This window comes from Aquila chrysaetos, chromosome 25 (assembly GCF_900496995.4).
Source record: "Aquila chrysaetos chrysaetos chromosome 25, bAquChr1.4, whole genome shotgun sequence".
Lineage (NCBI taxonomy): Eukaryota > Metazoa > Chordata > Aves > Accipitriformes > Accipitridae > Aquila > Aquila chrysaetos.
Window position 1 is genome coordinate 8436172 of NC_044028.1, and position 17094 is coordinate 8453265.

The following is a 17094-nucleotide window of genomic DNA, read 5'->3' on the forward strand; positions in this document are numbered from 1 at the left end:
ACTGAAAAGGAATTTATAAAATTCAGGTATCTAACAAGCTAATGAGTAACAATTAATATCACTGGCAGGAACTTCCATCTATGGCAACTCCTTTTACTCCCTTCATCCAGGCCTTCTTTGCCAGGAGCATGATTCCATGTAGCAATTTCAACATATTTAAGATATAATTTGAGAAACTTCTTCAGCAGCTTTAAGAATAAAACAAACAAACAAACAAACAACAAACAAACAAACAAACAAAAAAAACCAAACAAACAAACAAACAAAAAAGCCCCACACATTCAAAGTTTACCATCTATCAGAGTATGGCTGCTCCAGACGTGGCTTGAAGAGTTTAACCTGCTTCTCCTTTATGACATGAGTTAGGACTTCCCTGTCAGAAAAGTCTGAGTAAGGCTGAGCAGCATTCTCAAACAGCTCCCATAACGTTACACCCAAGGACCTGAAAAAGAGCAGCAAATGACTGTGCATTCTAAGAACTATTTTAAAGTTGCTTTTCTAAGAAAGTATGGATTATGCAAAGCATAACTGGCAAGAAGAAACAAATATCACTCTCCCATTGGCTCTAATAACTTCAGAACCTGTTAACTCATTTTGTTTGACAAAATGCTAGAAGCCTCAAGAATAAAGTTGCTTGAAGGCAATGACAATGAAGGCAACAACATGTAAGAGGCCTCAAATGATTCAACTATGGAAGAAACCCCCACATATTAAAAATAGAAAATGCCTATTTAGAGAAGCAAGATGAAAAAACCTTATGGTTAGTCCAACAGTAGGAAAAGCTTTCATCAGAAATTGGGTCAAACTGCTAGAAAACTAATCTTTGTTTCAGTTTTCATAAAATTACTTATTTTTAAGCTGCAGTGGTCAGAAGCTGCCTCTTTGCTCAGTGCTGTATACATACCGTACACAGCACTTGCCACATTTGCAGTGATTAGAGTTGATGTTGATCCTTGGGCAACCTTTCCTTGCTCAAAATGCAAAGTAACTGACTCTGCATGTATTACGGTAGAAAAATTTAGATTGGAAGGGGTCTCTGGAAGTCACCTAGTCCAAACCTGTTCAAAGCAGCTCTGTATAAGAGGCACTAAAATTCAAGTTGGAAACCTTAAGACCCCGGCTGCTTGTAGTTTAAATGAACAGTATGATCTGAGGAAGCCTGCTTGAAGGATGCAAGGAAATCAGTACATAGGCAATTTCTATCTATCCCACTTGCTTTCTGCAACCCGACCTTTAAATTAGCAAATAAAACCTAGTTTACTATTTAATATCCTTAGAATATAAAAGCAGGCATTTAACTACAATGTTTTCAGAAATGTTAGTCTAAGCCCCAATTTCCATTTCCCAAATTTCTTAGGACTTGAGAACTGAAGTGGAACTTGGCAATTTCAAAAAAGTTCATCAAGATTTTCACCAGCCATTGTCTAAAAGCTCTTTGATAGCACAGACAAACAGTTAACTGCAGTCCTTAAATGCTGCAGCAAGAAATTAAGATGCTACTGTTCTACCAATGGAACTTAATTGGGCTCTAGTGGGATCAACTTTTTGTCATCCACAGCTATTATATTACTGGAAAAATAATTTACCATTTCCTTCCTTTATAAACATTTGAAGGCATTCGGCAAATACATAGTAATGACTTTTAGTATAAACACCTATTCTTCTGCTAAACATTTTTTCTTAATCTAACTGTTCTCTCCACAGATTTCTAAGCATCTTTCCAAAGCAAGATATAGTTTCAGGTTTGTAGAGATGAACCTGCGGTACATCTGATGAAATAAACAGTGCATCAGGCCAATATTCAGTTTAACTATAAGTATTATTTACTCCTTTGTGTAACACTTGAATATATGTTCACACATCTCTCATTGAAATTATTTTAAAGCCTACTACATACCATATGTTACTGTATTTATTTTGCTCTGCTGATAACAGTCTGTCTTGAAAACTTGTTACTAACTCAGGTGCAGTCCATCGGAGAGGAACAAGCTTCTTCTCATCTGTCTCAATATAATCTTCCTAAATTATTGATAAAAAAAGAAAAAGCCTGAACAAACACGGGATCAATTTCCAGAAGTTGACAGTCCTTTCCTTAATATGGTTGTATGTGATCCCTATGCAAAAAATTAGAATTAAAAAAATTAATCCCATTTTCCCCAAGTAGCAGAGAATAACACTATAGAGGAAAGGCATTCACTGTTCACTGCCAACTTGTTGTTTAAGGTTTGGTACTCAGAAAATGTTTTTAATTAATGCCTTGAATTTTTCACTTTCTTGATGTATTTTAATACTGTGAATATTTTCATTAAGAAATTTGATTGAATTTTTCCTTTCTTAAAACATTAAAATTAATTTGTGCATATTTTAGGACTACTGTAAATAGGACCTAAAACAGATTTAACCAGAAGCTTCCTTCTACAAGCATAAACTCCACTTGTCTCTAGAAAGACCATCTATTCTGTTACATGAGCTTGCTATGGTTATTTGCAAGTTATACTTTGAAAGTCCACTATTCAAATAAAGGACAAACTAGTATCAGTTTATAACTTTAAAGTATGCTTGTTATAACCTCAGCCCACAAATCCTTTAAAAAACGCGGTACATTACTAGATTAACTTACCTTATACCTACTGAATCCTATACCATAATCTCCTACTTTGACATTTAAATCAGATGTAAGAAAGCAGTTCCGTAAGGCCAAGTCACTGAAAAAGCAAACAAACAAATAATAAGACCAAACCAAGAAGTCTTCAATGAAAATTAAGACAAGTGGGTTAACAGAAGTGACACTTCTTAGAACAGTCAGGCCACAGTTTAAATTATCAAGTAAAAAGCCAACAAAATTCTAGAAAAAAAATATTAAAAAAAAAAAAATCAAGGAGTTACACACAGTTATAGGTTACAGCAGCAAGTAGCAAGCCATAATAGAAGCAGATCAGTAATACAAAACAATAGTGCTAAGGATTCAACATCCACACTATATACACTTCCAACGATTTTATTCACATGAGCTGCAGTCCGATCCCATAGACCTAAATCCTACTAAAAGCTGAAGCAAGCTAGGTGCTAGAAAGGTGTGCTCCTGGAGCTACCTTTCTGAATCTCTTTGGATAAAATTAAACCAGTCCATGCGCTCCAAAAGACGAACTCATAATGCAAACCCCGGCACAGTAACTGGGGAGATTAATTTCAAAAGTACAATTTTGATCCAAACTAAATGTTAAGATAGTTCTCTTGTTGCTTACATTTTCATTAAGTTTTAGAACCTGTACAAGCCAACAACTGTTCCCATATCTCACCAGAATACTGCGGACACCATATTTCTATATAAACACTCATTGCTTTCAGAAAAAACAAACAATGTTTGTTCAGAAAAAACAAACAATGGTCTCTCCTTACAGTAGACTTATTGGACAAGATTTGTTTTGTGGCCACAAGGATATGATTGCCCTTAGGCCCTCCCACATCTTCAAAAGAGAATCAATTTAAAGCCACACAATCGAGCAGAATCTGTGTTCTGGAATCCAAACAAAACTGAACATAGCGACAAGGCAATCACATTTAAAGATATTATACAAAAAAAACTAGACTATTATGCTGTCCTTTATAAAAAAGTTCAAAATGTAGTCAATTCTCTAGAGTAGTGAAGTATATACTCTTAAGCATTCAAACTACACACAGAATTTATATGCAATTACTTCATTCTACTAATAATCCTATGATGTAGATTACTTAGGCTGTTCGCATTCTAGAGTAACGTTGGTCCCTCTTTACCTAACACCTATCATTGCGTGTCTTGTATTTTAATTGTCATAAGCAAAATCTATCAACAATTCATACCGGGTTTAAATACTTAATTTACAATATGACACTAAATAGTAGTATCTTACACCTACAGTTAAGTTCCTCTAAATAACAAAACCATACATTACACACAAACTAGAACTACAGATAGTCTTTGAAAAAGACCATCAGAACAAGTAATGTATTTCATAAAAGTCCTCTAATATACAAATCAAAAAGCTCTTGAATACACGCAGAAGTTGTTTCCCGTTTCCACCATAAACCAGACCACAAGTACTTAGAGCCAGCAGTGCTGCTGTAATAACACCAAGAAGCTGTTTTAGCAAACCCATTGTTCAAACTCAGAAATTTACGCAAGTTTAACGAAGCTGCACACTTACTATGGAACTGTAGCTGTGACAGCAAAGAGCTCTGCAGACTAATTGCTCAAATATTTCACTTCTCAGTTTCACAGAAGGGTACCAGGCAATTAAGTGCACTGGTTTGCTTCTGTGTGGCTTAAAAAAAAAAAAAAAAAAAAAGTCTCTGAAGTACAAACGGTCTGAAAGCCACACAGTTTCCCTACTTCAAAGAAAGAAGAAAATGTTTTCCTTCCCAGAGTCATAGAACTACACAGGTCAGAAACACATTTGTAACCCTCAGGTATGCCCCAAAGCTTTTCAACTTGTTTTATATTATTTAAATAAATATCCTGGAAGAAAAAATAAAATTTTGGCTGCTTGAATTTACCACTAACAACAAAATCACTGATGCTGGAGCTTTACCACTTACTCTGACAGCATCAGGATACTGTTGCTAGAAGTAAACATTTACAATGAGAATCCTGCAGATCCACAGAATAACTATTTATCCAGTTTAACTGCATTTCACTGAAAATGTACTGTAAAATACCTACAGAGCTATGCTGCTGCAATACAAGAAACAGTGATCACTCAGTTTGACAGGTACAATTGGTACTACCTTCAAGTCATTTGAAACTGTTAAACAGGTTAAAAGAATAGCTCTGCCCATCAGCCTCCAGCTGATGTCCAGACTTTGGGGTTTTCTCAGGGTTTTGCTGTTGTTTTACACCTGCACCTTTTAAGACTTCAGTTTGATAGTTCAGCTTCTCCCTGAACACAAGGTCTCTGCTTTCTCTAAGTAGCAAGATGTGCATTGATAAGCTCTAGCACAAGTTCCTAACTTGCTGAAAGGGATGATGCAAGTGCTGTTTCTACAGCAAAGAACAGACTGACCCAACATAAAACCAAAATAAATTATCTTGTGATACCCAAGGTTTTATCGGGTAAGCCATGTTTGGGGAGCAAGTACTCTTTAATATTTTAGTCATTACAAGTCTAAGGTTGATGTCTTCCAGTTCCTTAACACCTTTTCATTTAAAGCAAAAAAAAATTAATTTTGGCATATTTCTGAGCAATTAGTTTCATGAATACACTTTTTCCTCCAGCCTTTTATAACTACTCCCATTCTTTCATTATTGCCTGCATTAACTTTAATTAAAAAATAAAGAAATTTAGCATTTTTCCACCCTAACAAAATTGTTCTCCCATTATGATTTCTTCTAAATCTGACTACCTCTGTTACTGAAGATTAAAAGGTTACATAAACAATAATTCAGTGAGAGAACACTTGCTTCAGTCAGATTTTTTCCTTTTTTTTTTTCCTCCCCCCTTTTTAGTAACAAAGGTAACAGATTACCAAACAGAAGTTCTAAATTGTTATAATCTATTAAAAATACACAGCAGGTAAGATTCATTCTAACAAAATTCTAACATCCCTCCCCCCATAATAAACAAAACAAATTTAACTTGGCCAAGAATTAATCGAACAACTGCATCTTCTGGATTGGCTTAGCAGTAGGTTCTGTTCTATAGGCTGCAAACCTAAGAATTAGGTGATCAGCTTTCAGCCAGGTGGGAGCTGTAACACCACACCACTGCTGTTGGATTAGCATCTTCATGAACACCACACCTTCATGACTTAGGATACGTAAGTTAGACTGAAGTTTGTTAAAACACAATCTTCAATACACACGGATTTTAATTAAAATATCTACATGAATTTTAGAGTGCATCGTAACTAAAAGCAATTCATCTGGAAAGCATACCTATGCACAAAATTATGTTTATGCATTACAGCAAGTCCAGCAGCAATCTCGCACGCCATTCTCTGTAGCAGCATTATTTGTGAATCTCCTTTAATATGTTCCTGCTCATTGCAGATATACGTTTTTAGGTCACCCTGGAAAAGAAGTTGAAAATACTTATCAGCCTTGTATGTTGTTTGAACCTGAAAAATATTTAATGAAGAACCAACTAACCACATTACTTATTAACCAAATTTGTGCTTAATAAAAAAAACTCCTCAAGTTTCCACTTTCCATAAGGATTCTTACAGAAGTCATCTAAGGTGTATGGTATTGTCCTTTTATGGGTTTTTAATCAAATCATTTAGTAATTAAGATTCTAGATCAGACTGCCGTGTAAAACCTAACTGTCATACAATAATACTTTCCATTAAAAAACAGAGCTTGATGAGCTTCTGTTTTTAAATGAGATGAATTTTCAAGTGCTCCAAATCAGCAAAGCTGACTGTCTGAAATTTGCAAGGGGATGGAAGGGAAAGACCAGAGAAAAGGGTTTCAGACACTGCCAGCTCACCAGAGCTTTAGATATAAAAAGCATGGTAATACACCCCACTCCAGTCAAAGAATTCAGATGATGGCAGCAGTTTTACTGAACCTAGGCAAAGCTGAGCAACAGACACGTAATTAATGAGCCTGCAGAAGCATCGCATAAATGACTAAAAAAAGAACAGCTTTGAAACAGAGGGAAAATAACTGAAAGTTGTCCAACATTCAGGAAAAGAAAGACTATAGTAAGTGAATGCAAGCAAGGGAAGAGGAAAAGTTTCTCATGCCACTCTTGCTACTTTCACAGCTGGACTTTTAACCTAACACTTCTATATTTTTGTTATTTAAAATACGGACTTTCTGGAAGTTTAGCAAATTACTTCAGAGGGTATTTTTGTACTGAGACTGCACAACATATTACATCACAACTTTTCACCAGCATAACATTCTGGGCTCTAGCTGTCCATGTCCATTGTCTGCCTAAATCTTGAGCCAGGAAGGACACTTGAAGGGAAGTCTTGAGATTGACCAGACAAGAAGGCAGTCTTTGCACTGGCTAAAAAGCACTCCAATGTTCAGAAAAGACTGAAGACCACTAAACTTCCTGTTCCTCTGGTGCTCATGTACATCATAGAGCTACAACTGAAGCAACTCATTCCTCCTTAACATGGTTAATCGAGGTCAACAATTTACAATTTATTAGTTCAAGCAGTAGATGTCTGTGCTGTGCATTAAAATCTAACAGTGCAGTGATAGCTGAGGTATCTGGCTGGACAGCTGCAAACCTGTGTTATATTTAATAAAATAAGCAGCAATGGGACAGACAGTCTGCTTAAAGCAGACGCTGCTCCTATGTAAAACAACTTCATTTTAATTTTTCAAAACATTAATAGATTCTACAGGACACACAAGCAGCTATTCTATCTTCATCTGCTTTACACGTACTACTTATGCTGCAAGTAGCTATACCACCTTGTGAGAAAGCATGCATAACTTCTAACACTGTTTAATGTTGTAGAAGCCTTCATTACATTCTCTTTATCCTGTTTTCAGCTACTAATTAGGTAACATTTACATATTTACATCCTACAGATTTACATTTTTAAAAATGTTTCCTGAAAGATTCTTCTGACTTACAATTACAGCTTTAATATCATACTGGCTCATGTATATATGTATAAACATTATATATAAATACACCCACATCTTTCTACCTTGCCAGAGCAGATTTACTAGAGCAGAGTTCCAAGGAACTACAAAACAAACAGTGTCCATAACAGACATAGGTTCCCAACTGCACAGTCTAACGAATCTAAGTACAAAATACCGAGCTTAACTGACTCTAGGTGGCAGCAAGCACCTGAAGAAAGTCAAACTCTCCAGAATTGTCATTCATTAAAACAGCAACTGGTTACTTAGGGTTTGTCCCAGGTAGATTAAGTTCCTAGAATGCCTGAAACGCACCAAGGAATTACTTTTTAATTTTTAAATGCATTAGTAATAGTAGTGCTGTGTGGCATCCCTTATTTACTAAATAATTCACGTAAGCACACTTTTTTGTAGGAAATACAGCTTTTATTAAATCAAGCACCTTGAAACATACTGGTTCTATTTTCCCATTCTATTCTAATTAAGGCTACAATCAAGGTTAAAATATAAAACAGGATTTTTTGGTATTGCTTTAAAAGGACATTGCTTATACCAAACTGGGGGGAACCAATGAATACACTCAAGTGCTGGACTGCCATCCAGAGTGACCTGAACAGGCTGGAAGAAGGGTCCAACAGGAACCTTATGAAACTCCAGAAGGACAAATGCAAAGTCTTGCCCCTGGGAAGGAAAAACCCCATGCAACAATACAAACTGAGGACTGACCAGCGGGGCAGCAGCTCTGCAGGAAGGGACCTGGGGATCTTGGTAGACAGCAAGCTGAACATCAACCACCTGTGTGCCTTGGCAGCAAAGACTGCAAGCAGGCTCCTTGGCTGCATAAACAGGACCATAGCTAGTAGACCAAGGGAAGAGATTATCCCTTTCTATTCAGCACTTCTTAGACCACATTTAGATTCTGTGTCCAGTATTGGCTGCCCCAAAACAAGACAGACAACAAACTTGAATGAGTTCAGTGTTCACCAGGGGCCACCAAGACAGTCAGGGGGTCAGAGCATTTCACCATGAGGAGAGGCTGAGGGAACTGGGCTCATTCAGCCTGGAGAAAGGAAGACTTTGGAAGCACCTGATAGCAGCTGCTCAGTACGTATGAAGTTATTAAAGACCAAGCCAGGCTCTTCACTGTGGAGCACAGAGGTAGGATGAGACAAGAGGTATGAGCTGAAACACGAGAAGTTCAGACTGAGTATAAGGAAAATGTTTTCCACATGAGGACACTGGAGCAGAAGCACAGGTTGCCCAGAGAGACCGCGCAGTTTCCATCCTTGGATGTTTTCAGGATCCAACTGGACAAAGCCCCAAGAAATCTGGTCTGACCTCAGGTTGACACTGGAGTTTGGAGTGGAGACCTCCTGAGCTCCTTACTAGCCTGAATTACCCTATGATGCTTCCCCGCTTACAAGCAGACAGTAGCAATACATCAATACTATTCCCATACTATTTTATGGGCTACAAAATGGCCCTTTACTGGACAGGCTTTTTAACACAGTAAATATCAAAGGTTACACGTATCTGAATACAGTTCTGCAAAATTCACTGTGCAGACACCTAAATATAAAAAGCTCAATAATCATCCTTGAGGAAGGCTCCGCTTTCTCTCCAACTTCCTCTGCCACTCTGCCTCTTCCCTCCTCTCCTGGGACTCCACGAAGAACTAAATTTTGCCTTTCCTCCCATCCTTCTCAGTTCTAGTCAGGATCAGTTCAGCCACCTTTGTAAATCTTAATATGCTTGTTCTCTGTAACAGCTAGAAGCCGGGGGCAGATTTGCACGCAGTACTCTTCAGTAGTTTCCTTGTTTGTGCAAATTCCGTATTTGGTTCATATGAACATCCAAACAAATAGCGGACATGACTTTTTAAACCAGTAGGTACTGATGATAGGGTTTTAAAAGTGTAGAGAGTTCACCAAATTATGTCTACTGAACACTTTCTACCAAGTTGGAAAGCCACCTGCCAAGTCACACATTACCACGTAATTGCCCCTTTTGAAGTTCTTAGACAAGTAAAAATACTACCCCTGCCTTCCCCCTCCAACATTGCTTTGCAGTGTAAGTACCTGCAGTCACTACCATTAAAATGCCTGAAATTGGTGTATGGTATAGAGCACCTATACTATCAGAAAGTTGTTTAGACATATGTCAGTTTAAGAGATATTAAACAGTTCTGAAAGCACAAAAAGTCTTTGAACCCAACAGACATGATTTCTGAAGTTGTCATGAATTGTCACACACACACACACACCTTTTTTTAAACCACACACCACTGATATATCTGCTATTTGCCTCATAGAGATATTGACTACGATTATTAAACAGATTTGCTGAACTCTTTGGTTAAGAAGTTTTCATCGCAGACTCTTTTTTGATTTGAAGATAATGTTTTCAAGTGGCAGTAATTAAAAAAAGCCCAAACAAAAGAAAGAACCAACCACTGCAGGCAGGCACCTTCCACTAACAGCAACATCCCTAAAGCAATCTACAGGGCATTCTAGGCAATTACTGCATCCTGCTGATCTCATCTGCTCAGGGAATTGCAAGACTTAAAGAATTTCTGTAAGAATTTGATAGGCAAATCAGCCTCACAATATACATGCTACTTCCACATTTGAATAATTTTCCTTTACTCATAAATTATGTCAATCCATTAGAGGATTTGCTGTGCTGACAAAATGCTGGCCACGCACAGCTGAGTAATATATTAAAGTTAATAAGCCAGCTACCACTATTTTTAACCTGGCATCATTCTACAATGTTTAACAGTGAACAGTTAACTATTCATAGAAGACTGCACCAACATACTAGGCAAACTAATATGGAGGGGGTATAAGAACTTACTGAGCATTTCTTTTTATATTTATCATTTTTTAAACAATTTTAACACAGGCAAAGGAAAATTAGGATTTAAAAGCTTAAATCACTTATGTTCAACTGACTTCTCTTGCTTCTTGCCCAGCTCTCCTAAGCGGACACGAAGCAACTTGGATTACATTATAAAAGAGGCTAAGTGTTAGCCAATACACTTACTGCATATACAACCAAGCAATCTTGAGTAACAGAAAAGTAGTTTATATGGCCAAGAAAACAAGTAAGCTAGCCTGCATGACATTCAGCATTGCTACCGTGACAGTTAGCTCCAGTATCTCTGCACTACAGTTTCCAGTGCCTCTGATCAAGGCCTTTCAGTGCCAAGGAGCCTGGGAACTGATAATCCAACAGAGCTGCCTCAGCAGCCAAGACAAGGTCAAGTGGCCCTAAAAAGGCCACAAAACCTAGCAAGAGAAGTTGCAAAAGGGGGACATGCTGTGATAGGCTACAAGTTTGAAGGAGTGCGAAGAAAACAATCACTGTACCCTCTAGACTGTGTTGGTCAGCAGAATAGCCACATTTTTCATTACTTAATATGCCAAACTTGCAAAATGAGGTCTACGTTGCTGAAAGCCTCAAAAGAACTTGTCATCTGAAGACATTTAAATTTCCTATCCAACACAATTGAAAAATTTGCCACCTTTTTACCATCAAGTTCTTAATCACATAATTACAAGGGATTAAAACAAGTTTATTCTTTGTTGTATATACATATACAACCAGTAACACAAGGTAAAGAGCTTTAGCATAGCATTATACTACTGCTAGCAAAACAGCAACATGTTTCTCATCCTTCCCATCTGAACAATATATAGTCATCACAGACACTAGAACCTTTAGTAAACCACTTCAACTGTGTCTGCCCCTACGGTCTTTCTATTGAAGAATCAGACTCTTGCGTGTTTTGGAAGCACCTCCATACCCCCCGATCTACCCAATTTCAGAAAAAAAAGTACAAAAGAAGCTACCAGCTTTCAAAAGAAGCTACCCCTGATCTACCCAATTTCAGAAAAAAAAGTACAAAAGAAGCTACCAGCTTTTAAGATCACTTACTAAAAGCCTGAAAAATCCAAGTAACTGCCATCCCAGCCACAGTGGTACAAAGCAGCTTCTAGAATATCAGCCTACTGACACTCCACTAAAAACCTGTCTACTAAAAAAAGCTATCTAGCCATACTTTCTATTCCAAATGATGCCGTCTGGCTTACTTCACATTTATTCCTTCATATCTCTCCTCTCCCCTCACTCCAATATTGCTACCTCCCACACCAGGCCCTGGGACTACAACAAGAGTTAGTGACATACAGCAATACTGAGCTAACTTACTGCACTCATCTCAATCTCTGCATAAAACTATTCACATGAACAGTTTTGTCTGCCTAGCCCCTGTATATTTGTGTGCACAGTGAATAAAATACTATGTTGTCTAGGAGATACTCAGCTCTACCAAGTAAGAACTCTAAGTGAGCCAGACTTTCAGTATGAAAGTCATGTTTAACTCACTATAATTTTCTAAAACCGAGTTTTAGTTCACTTGGAATAGAAATCAACACAGACATTTATCTTCCATTCCAAAGAAATTACCTAACTACATTCAAATTTATAAAACTAACACTTTGGCTGTCAAGCTTACTGCCCCCAGTTAAAGTAAAAATCTATTTTATCCCCTTAAGTAAAATCCTTTCCAGATTACTCTGCAGGATCACGACAATTTCTGGCATTAATCATCAGGCATCAAACAAGGATATTATTTTTTCCCTGTATACTTAAAGTAGGGCAATCTTTAAAGTTACTCCATCTTCAAATTCAAAGTTGGATTACATAGCATAACTATTTAAAAACATGGCAGCAATTAAATCTGATTTGGATGTATATCTGTTAAGACTCTATGAAATGCAATTGTCTTTCAAGGGTCCTTTTAAAGAACCTCCAATTTGAGTAGCAGGTTTAAAAATCAGTAAGAAGTATTCTATTTCTACATATTGAAAAACTACAAAAACCATTATCTAGCTAAGCTTATGCACCTACTTTTTAATTCTTAGCAAAACCAGAATATTTCACTTTGATCAGTCGCTTAAAAAGTTCAGGTGTTTCTTCCTTTTAGAAAAGAATGATTTTATCAGCACTTCTGCCTCATTAATTTACCACAGCTAATAAATTTGAGCAAAAGAGCAGTAATGAAAAATATAGTTTAAGGTCACAGATTAACTTTCTTTTTTCTCAAGAAAACTCAAAAGTTCATGTTAACTCTTATTTAAACTGCTTGAGGCAACTGATGCAACTAGAACCATATTTGTGCACCTGAGTTTAAAGGAAAATTCTGTAGTAGTGAAGCTGGTAAAAAAGGATCTTGCTGAGTTTTATAAATGCAAACTATCTTACTTATTTCTTAACATACATGCACTTCTGAGTTCACTTCTGTCTTGACATTTTCCAAGGAACTCTGCTTTAAATGCTATCTAGACCACAAACTTTAAAAGCAGCTACTGAGCCAATGTTCAGATAGCCACCTGGACTTCTGTTTGTTTTTTAATAATGTGTTACACTACAACAAAGCAATTCAAGTCTTTCCAGACCATGGATCCATCACCATATCCAAATTTTAGTCTCTGAAGACTCTGTGTATACTGGGCACAGTTCAAAATTTCTATACATGCATGCCACCCCCTTTCTCACAACATTCACATGAATTCCAACACATGCCTAGGAATGCAGTGGCTGAGCAAGGCTTGTTGTGTGACTATCCTTCCCAGCTTCAGTGTCCTTTGTGGCACTAACAGCAGGGCAGAAAGCAGTGAGAACACCCTTCACTCTTCGTGCTCTCAGCATTTCTTTTGGTGTTCAGGAAGCACAACAAGGCAGTTGTTTAGGGAGGGAAAGAAAAGAAGGATAAGAAAGTAAGGAACAGAAGAATACAGTAACAGAAAGGATCAGGAAGAGAATAGGATGATACTGAAAGTTCTAGCTATTACAATACACATTACTGATTCTACATGAGCCCACCATTGCATTTTAGCCCAAAGCTGCACAGCATGGGTAAAATTTGGGCACTCTAGAGTGGGGGAGGCAGAAGGGAGAAATTCTTTCCTCAATTAACGTTTTCATAGAAATGGTAATAAAAGCATATTAAGGTTGCACAGACAGCAAATAGAATTCAGGATGTGATGTGAGCATGTGCATGCGATACTGGACTACAATAAAAAGCTTCCTTCGATGACCTCCTTTCCCCTCCAAGCTCCCTGTTACATGACATAGGCAGACTGAAAGAGACTACTAATTCCATTATCAAAGAAAGAACAGCTATTTTACACTTCAGAACATTCCACAAGCACCTAGAATTTACACAATGAATTGAAAAGAATATAAACAAAAAAAAAAATTACACTTGTGGTCTGTCTCTAAACCAAAAAAAGTCTGTCTTCTGAAATTCTGGTTATTCGAAAAACTTCCCAGAAAGAAAAAGAATCATTTCATGAGTGAAGGGCAGTAAATATGCTACATACAGTTTACACCAATGGAAAAACAACTGCAGCCATTTGTGTAAGTGCACTTACCAAGTCACAGAACTCAAAAACTAGGAGATAAGGAATGGCTTCCACACATTGCCCAATACACTGGAGAACATTTGGATGCTGAAGAATGCTGGAGTGAAAAAATACAGTTAAAGCCAGAAACATCACAGTACACATTATTTGCAGTATAACTCCACACGCTGAAATCCCTACCAGAAGTTTCAACATATAACATTGGCACGGCGGGGGCGGCACAAACAGAAGGTGCAAGTGTCCAAAGCCATAGATTCCATTTGCACCTTTGTATTGCTGCAGCATATCACTGAGAGCAGCTGAAACTCAGAGGATCTCAAAACCACAAAAGCTAGCACTGCCACAAGAAAGTCACACCCATCCTCCCACCATCCCTTATACCAAAAATAAGTGCATGCAACTGGTTCGTGAACTACACCATGAAACCAATCTGGCTAAAAGCTAAACCTTTTTTTAGCCAGGTTAGTTCCCAGCCAGATCAGTTACTTTTTCTAAATTGCTTCAGAAACACTTGTGTCAATGCAGCAGAAGGCATGAGATTCTTGTTCTGACAACTGCCAACAATTTAAGCCTAAATGCAAATATAACTAGGACATTAGAAAGCATTAAGAATAGAAAGCTCTCTACGACCACTCGCTTGTAGCATATTCAGGAAAGGTAAACCACACTATGAGGTATGTCTGGTGAACTACAATAGGCCTCTTTTTCAGTCATCTACAAAAGCCATTAACTTGTGGCAGTTAGCTCTTCAGAGAACTCTCACTATTCCCAAAACACAGGAAGATAAATTACACTCCCTTTAATACGCCAAATTCCTTTCTAGAATACAAAGACTCAACTCCTAGAAGCAAGTATCCTCCAAGGGTAACGCAAGAGGAAGAGAACACCAAACAATCCTGTTTTATTGGCATTTCCAGTCAGATCAACGATTTCTCAATTTAGAGTACTACTGAACTGAAGTTAGTGTAATTCTGGTTTGTTTTTTTTGTGCACAAGTCTCCTTGCAAGCTACCTGAACAAAATTAGGTTTTATCACTACATTGCATTTAATTTTTTGAAAATGGGAACTTTAAAGAAATTAATGTGTATCTGATAACAGACACAGTGTTGTCAGTTTCCCTGCTTCTAACAGGAAAGCCAAGTACAGGAGTTAAACCTCAGTTCTCAGAGGCAAGTAATTAGGCATAAGGTTAGTTTGCAATATCAGGAGTTTGTTCCAAACAGCTGTAGAAGAAAATCTGATAAACCAAACCAAGTGTGTTTTCCACTCATGAACAATAACTACCAAACACATTTAAGCAAAGGGTTTATTTTTATTTCTAAGCAAAGTCAACTTTTGCTCAGTTTGGATTGACTGTATTTCACTTTTCAAAGACAAGCATTTCAGTTGTAAGGGAGGGCATGCAGACACAGTAACACTGAATGAAAGAAATGTCCGTAATTCATACGCAGTAGTACGAAGTGTGTAAGTTAACCAAGCTGTGAAACATTACTTACTAATATGGTTCTCCATTTCTTAAAAACTGTTCTTGCTCCTTGGGACCTGCACTTGCCTTCAACTCCTTCACTATTACCCTTGCTACACTACTGCCTCTGTAGATCTCTCCAAGTAGAACCTGAAAAAAAAGAACCATTGTGTCTTTAATCAGAGGGAAAAAAAACTTTGGAGTTTCCTTGCAAAGAAAAACAAGAGCTAAAAACTTGCTCTAAGAAAGATTTTCTGGCTTTTTTGTTAACACATGCAGAGCTTTGATAATAAAACACCTATACTTAATAAATCTTGACAACTGATCTACTCATCAACTTTCAGAAAACACATTTTCTAGTGAAGACCACTTATTTACTTAAGATTTTTTCCTAGAAAAAAATCAGTATTAACAGGAATGTATTAATTCAAATCCACAGAAGTGAGATGTTGTCTACCTAGTAAGTAATTCTAGTAAGAAGCTACATGTAAATTAAAGCAGCACAGATCAGTGCTGTGATTACAGCTAAAAAGTGTATGCAAGGAAATATCTAACTTCAACTTCAGTTTTTCTTATGCTATTACTCTTTTTTTTTTTTTTTCTTTTTTTAAGAGTACCACTTTAAAGGAAATACAGTAGCCTAGTCAGTTAGGAATTGACTCAAACTGCAATACAAAATTAAGAGATAACTTCTCACCTTTCCAAACCAGCCATTTCCAATTTCCTGGATGTAGTTTAGACTCTGACGTGCAACTTGAGACTTTGATCCATCTGTCATATATAACGAAAAAAATGTAACACGTATCAAACCACTCGGCCAAAGTTATCAACTGTTGAGGAAATAATGCAAGTTCCTGCAATATTTATTCCAAATTACATGCATACATTCAGACCAAGCAACAAAACCTAGTTAAACATACATAAAGTATGAAGGTAAGATTGTGACAACAGCACTCAAGTGAAACTTTTCTCAACTCCAGCTTCTAAACTGTACTAGAATACACCCTCTACAAAAACACAGTGAATCTCCTTATGAAATGTAAACTTAATTTTTTAACACACTCAATAAGGAAGCAAAAAGACTGAGTTCTAATTCCAGTATAACAGTGTATCATACCCTGTAGTTGGGTAGAGCAAATAACCTACTTACAAAAGTTTCCTATGTAAATAAAAGAAGAAAACCCAAGACAACACTAACTCCTTGTACATCTTAACATTTACAGTTATAGAGAGAGTTACTGTTTTAAGAGAAAGGGTTTCACTGCTTTATTCTTCAACCCAACTGTCCTACTTATAGCTACCATCTGGAAGGAGGACATTTTCTGACTAAAAATACTTCACGTAAAGAGCCCAGAGAGGGAAAGGATAGAAAACAAGACCCAGATCTTGGCAGACGATGGACAGTAACAATGGCAGACTCTATACTATAAAAAAAGATTCAGCAGTGTTGATCCCTCTGCCACCTAATTGGTTAGAAGCACTAATAAAAAGAGGTACACAAAAACTTTCCATCATTACTACTTGTCTGAGAATTCTAGCCCACATTTTTATTTCCATAAACCACATTTCCACCAGTATTATTTTAGTAGAACAGCTATAGCTCTATAATACA

General features: G+C 37.1%; 1 protein-coding gene across 1 annotated transcript in view; it reads right to left on the bottom strand.

Moving 5' to 3' along the window:
• LMTK2 (lemur tyrosine kinase 2) overlaps positions 1-17094 on the bottom strand; it is a 44531-nt gene that overhangs the window by 10327 nt on the left and 17110 nt on the right. The window contains exons 4-10 of the mRNA XM_030002059.2: positions 16180-16253; positions 15514-15632; positions 14026-14113; positions 5912-6045; positions 2621-2705; positions 1898-2019; positions 293-442 (exon numbers count right to left, since the gene is read on the bottom strand). Coding sequence (XP_029857919.1) covers positions 293-442; positions 1898-2019; positions 2621-2705; positions 5912-6045; positions 14026-14113; positions 15514-15632; positions 16180-16253 — 772 coding nt within the window. The remainder of the gene's footprint in view (positions 1-292; positions 443-1897; positions 2020-2620; positions 2706-5911; positions 6046-14025; positions 14114-15513; positions 15633-16179; positions 16254-17094) is intronic.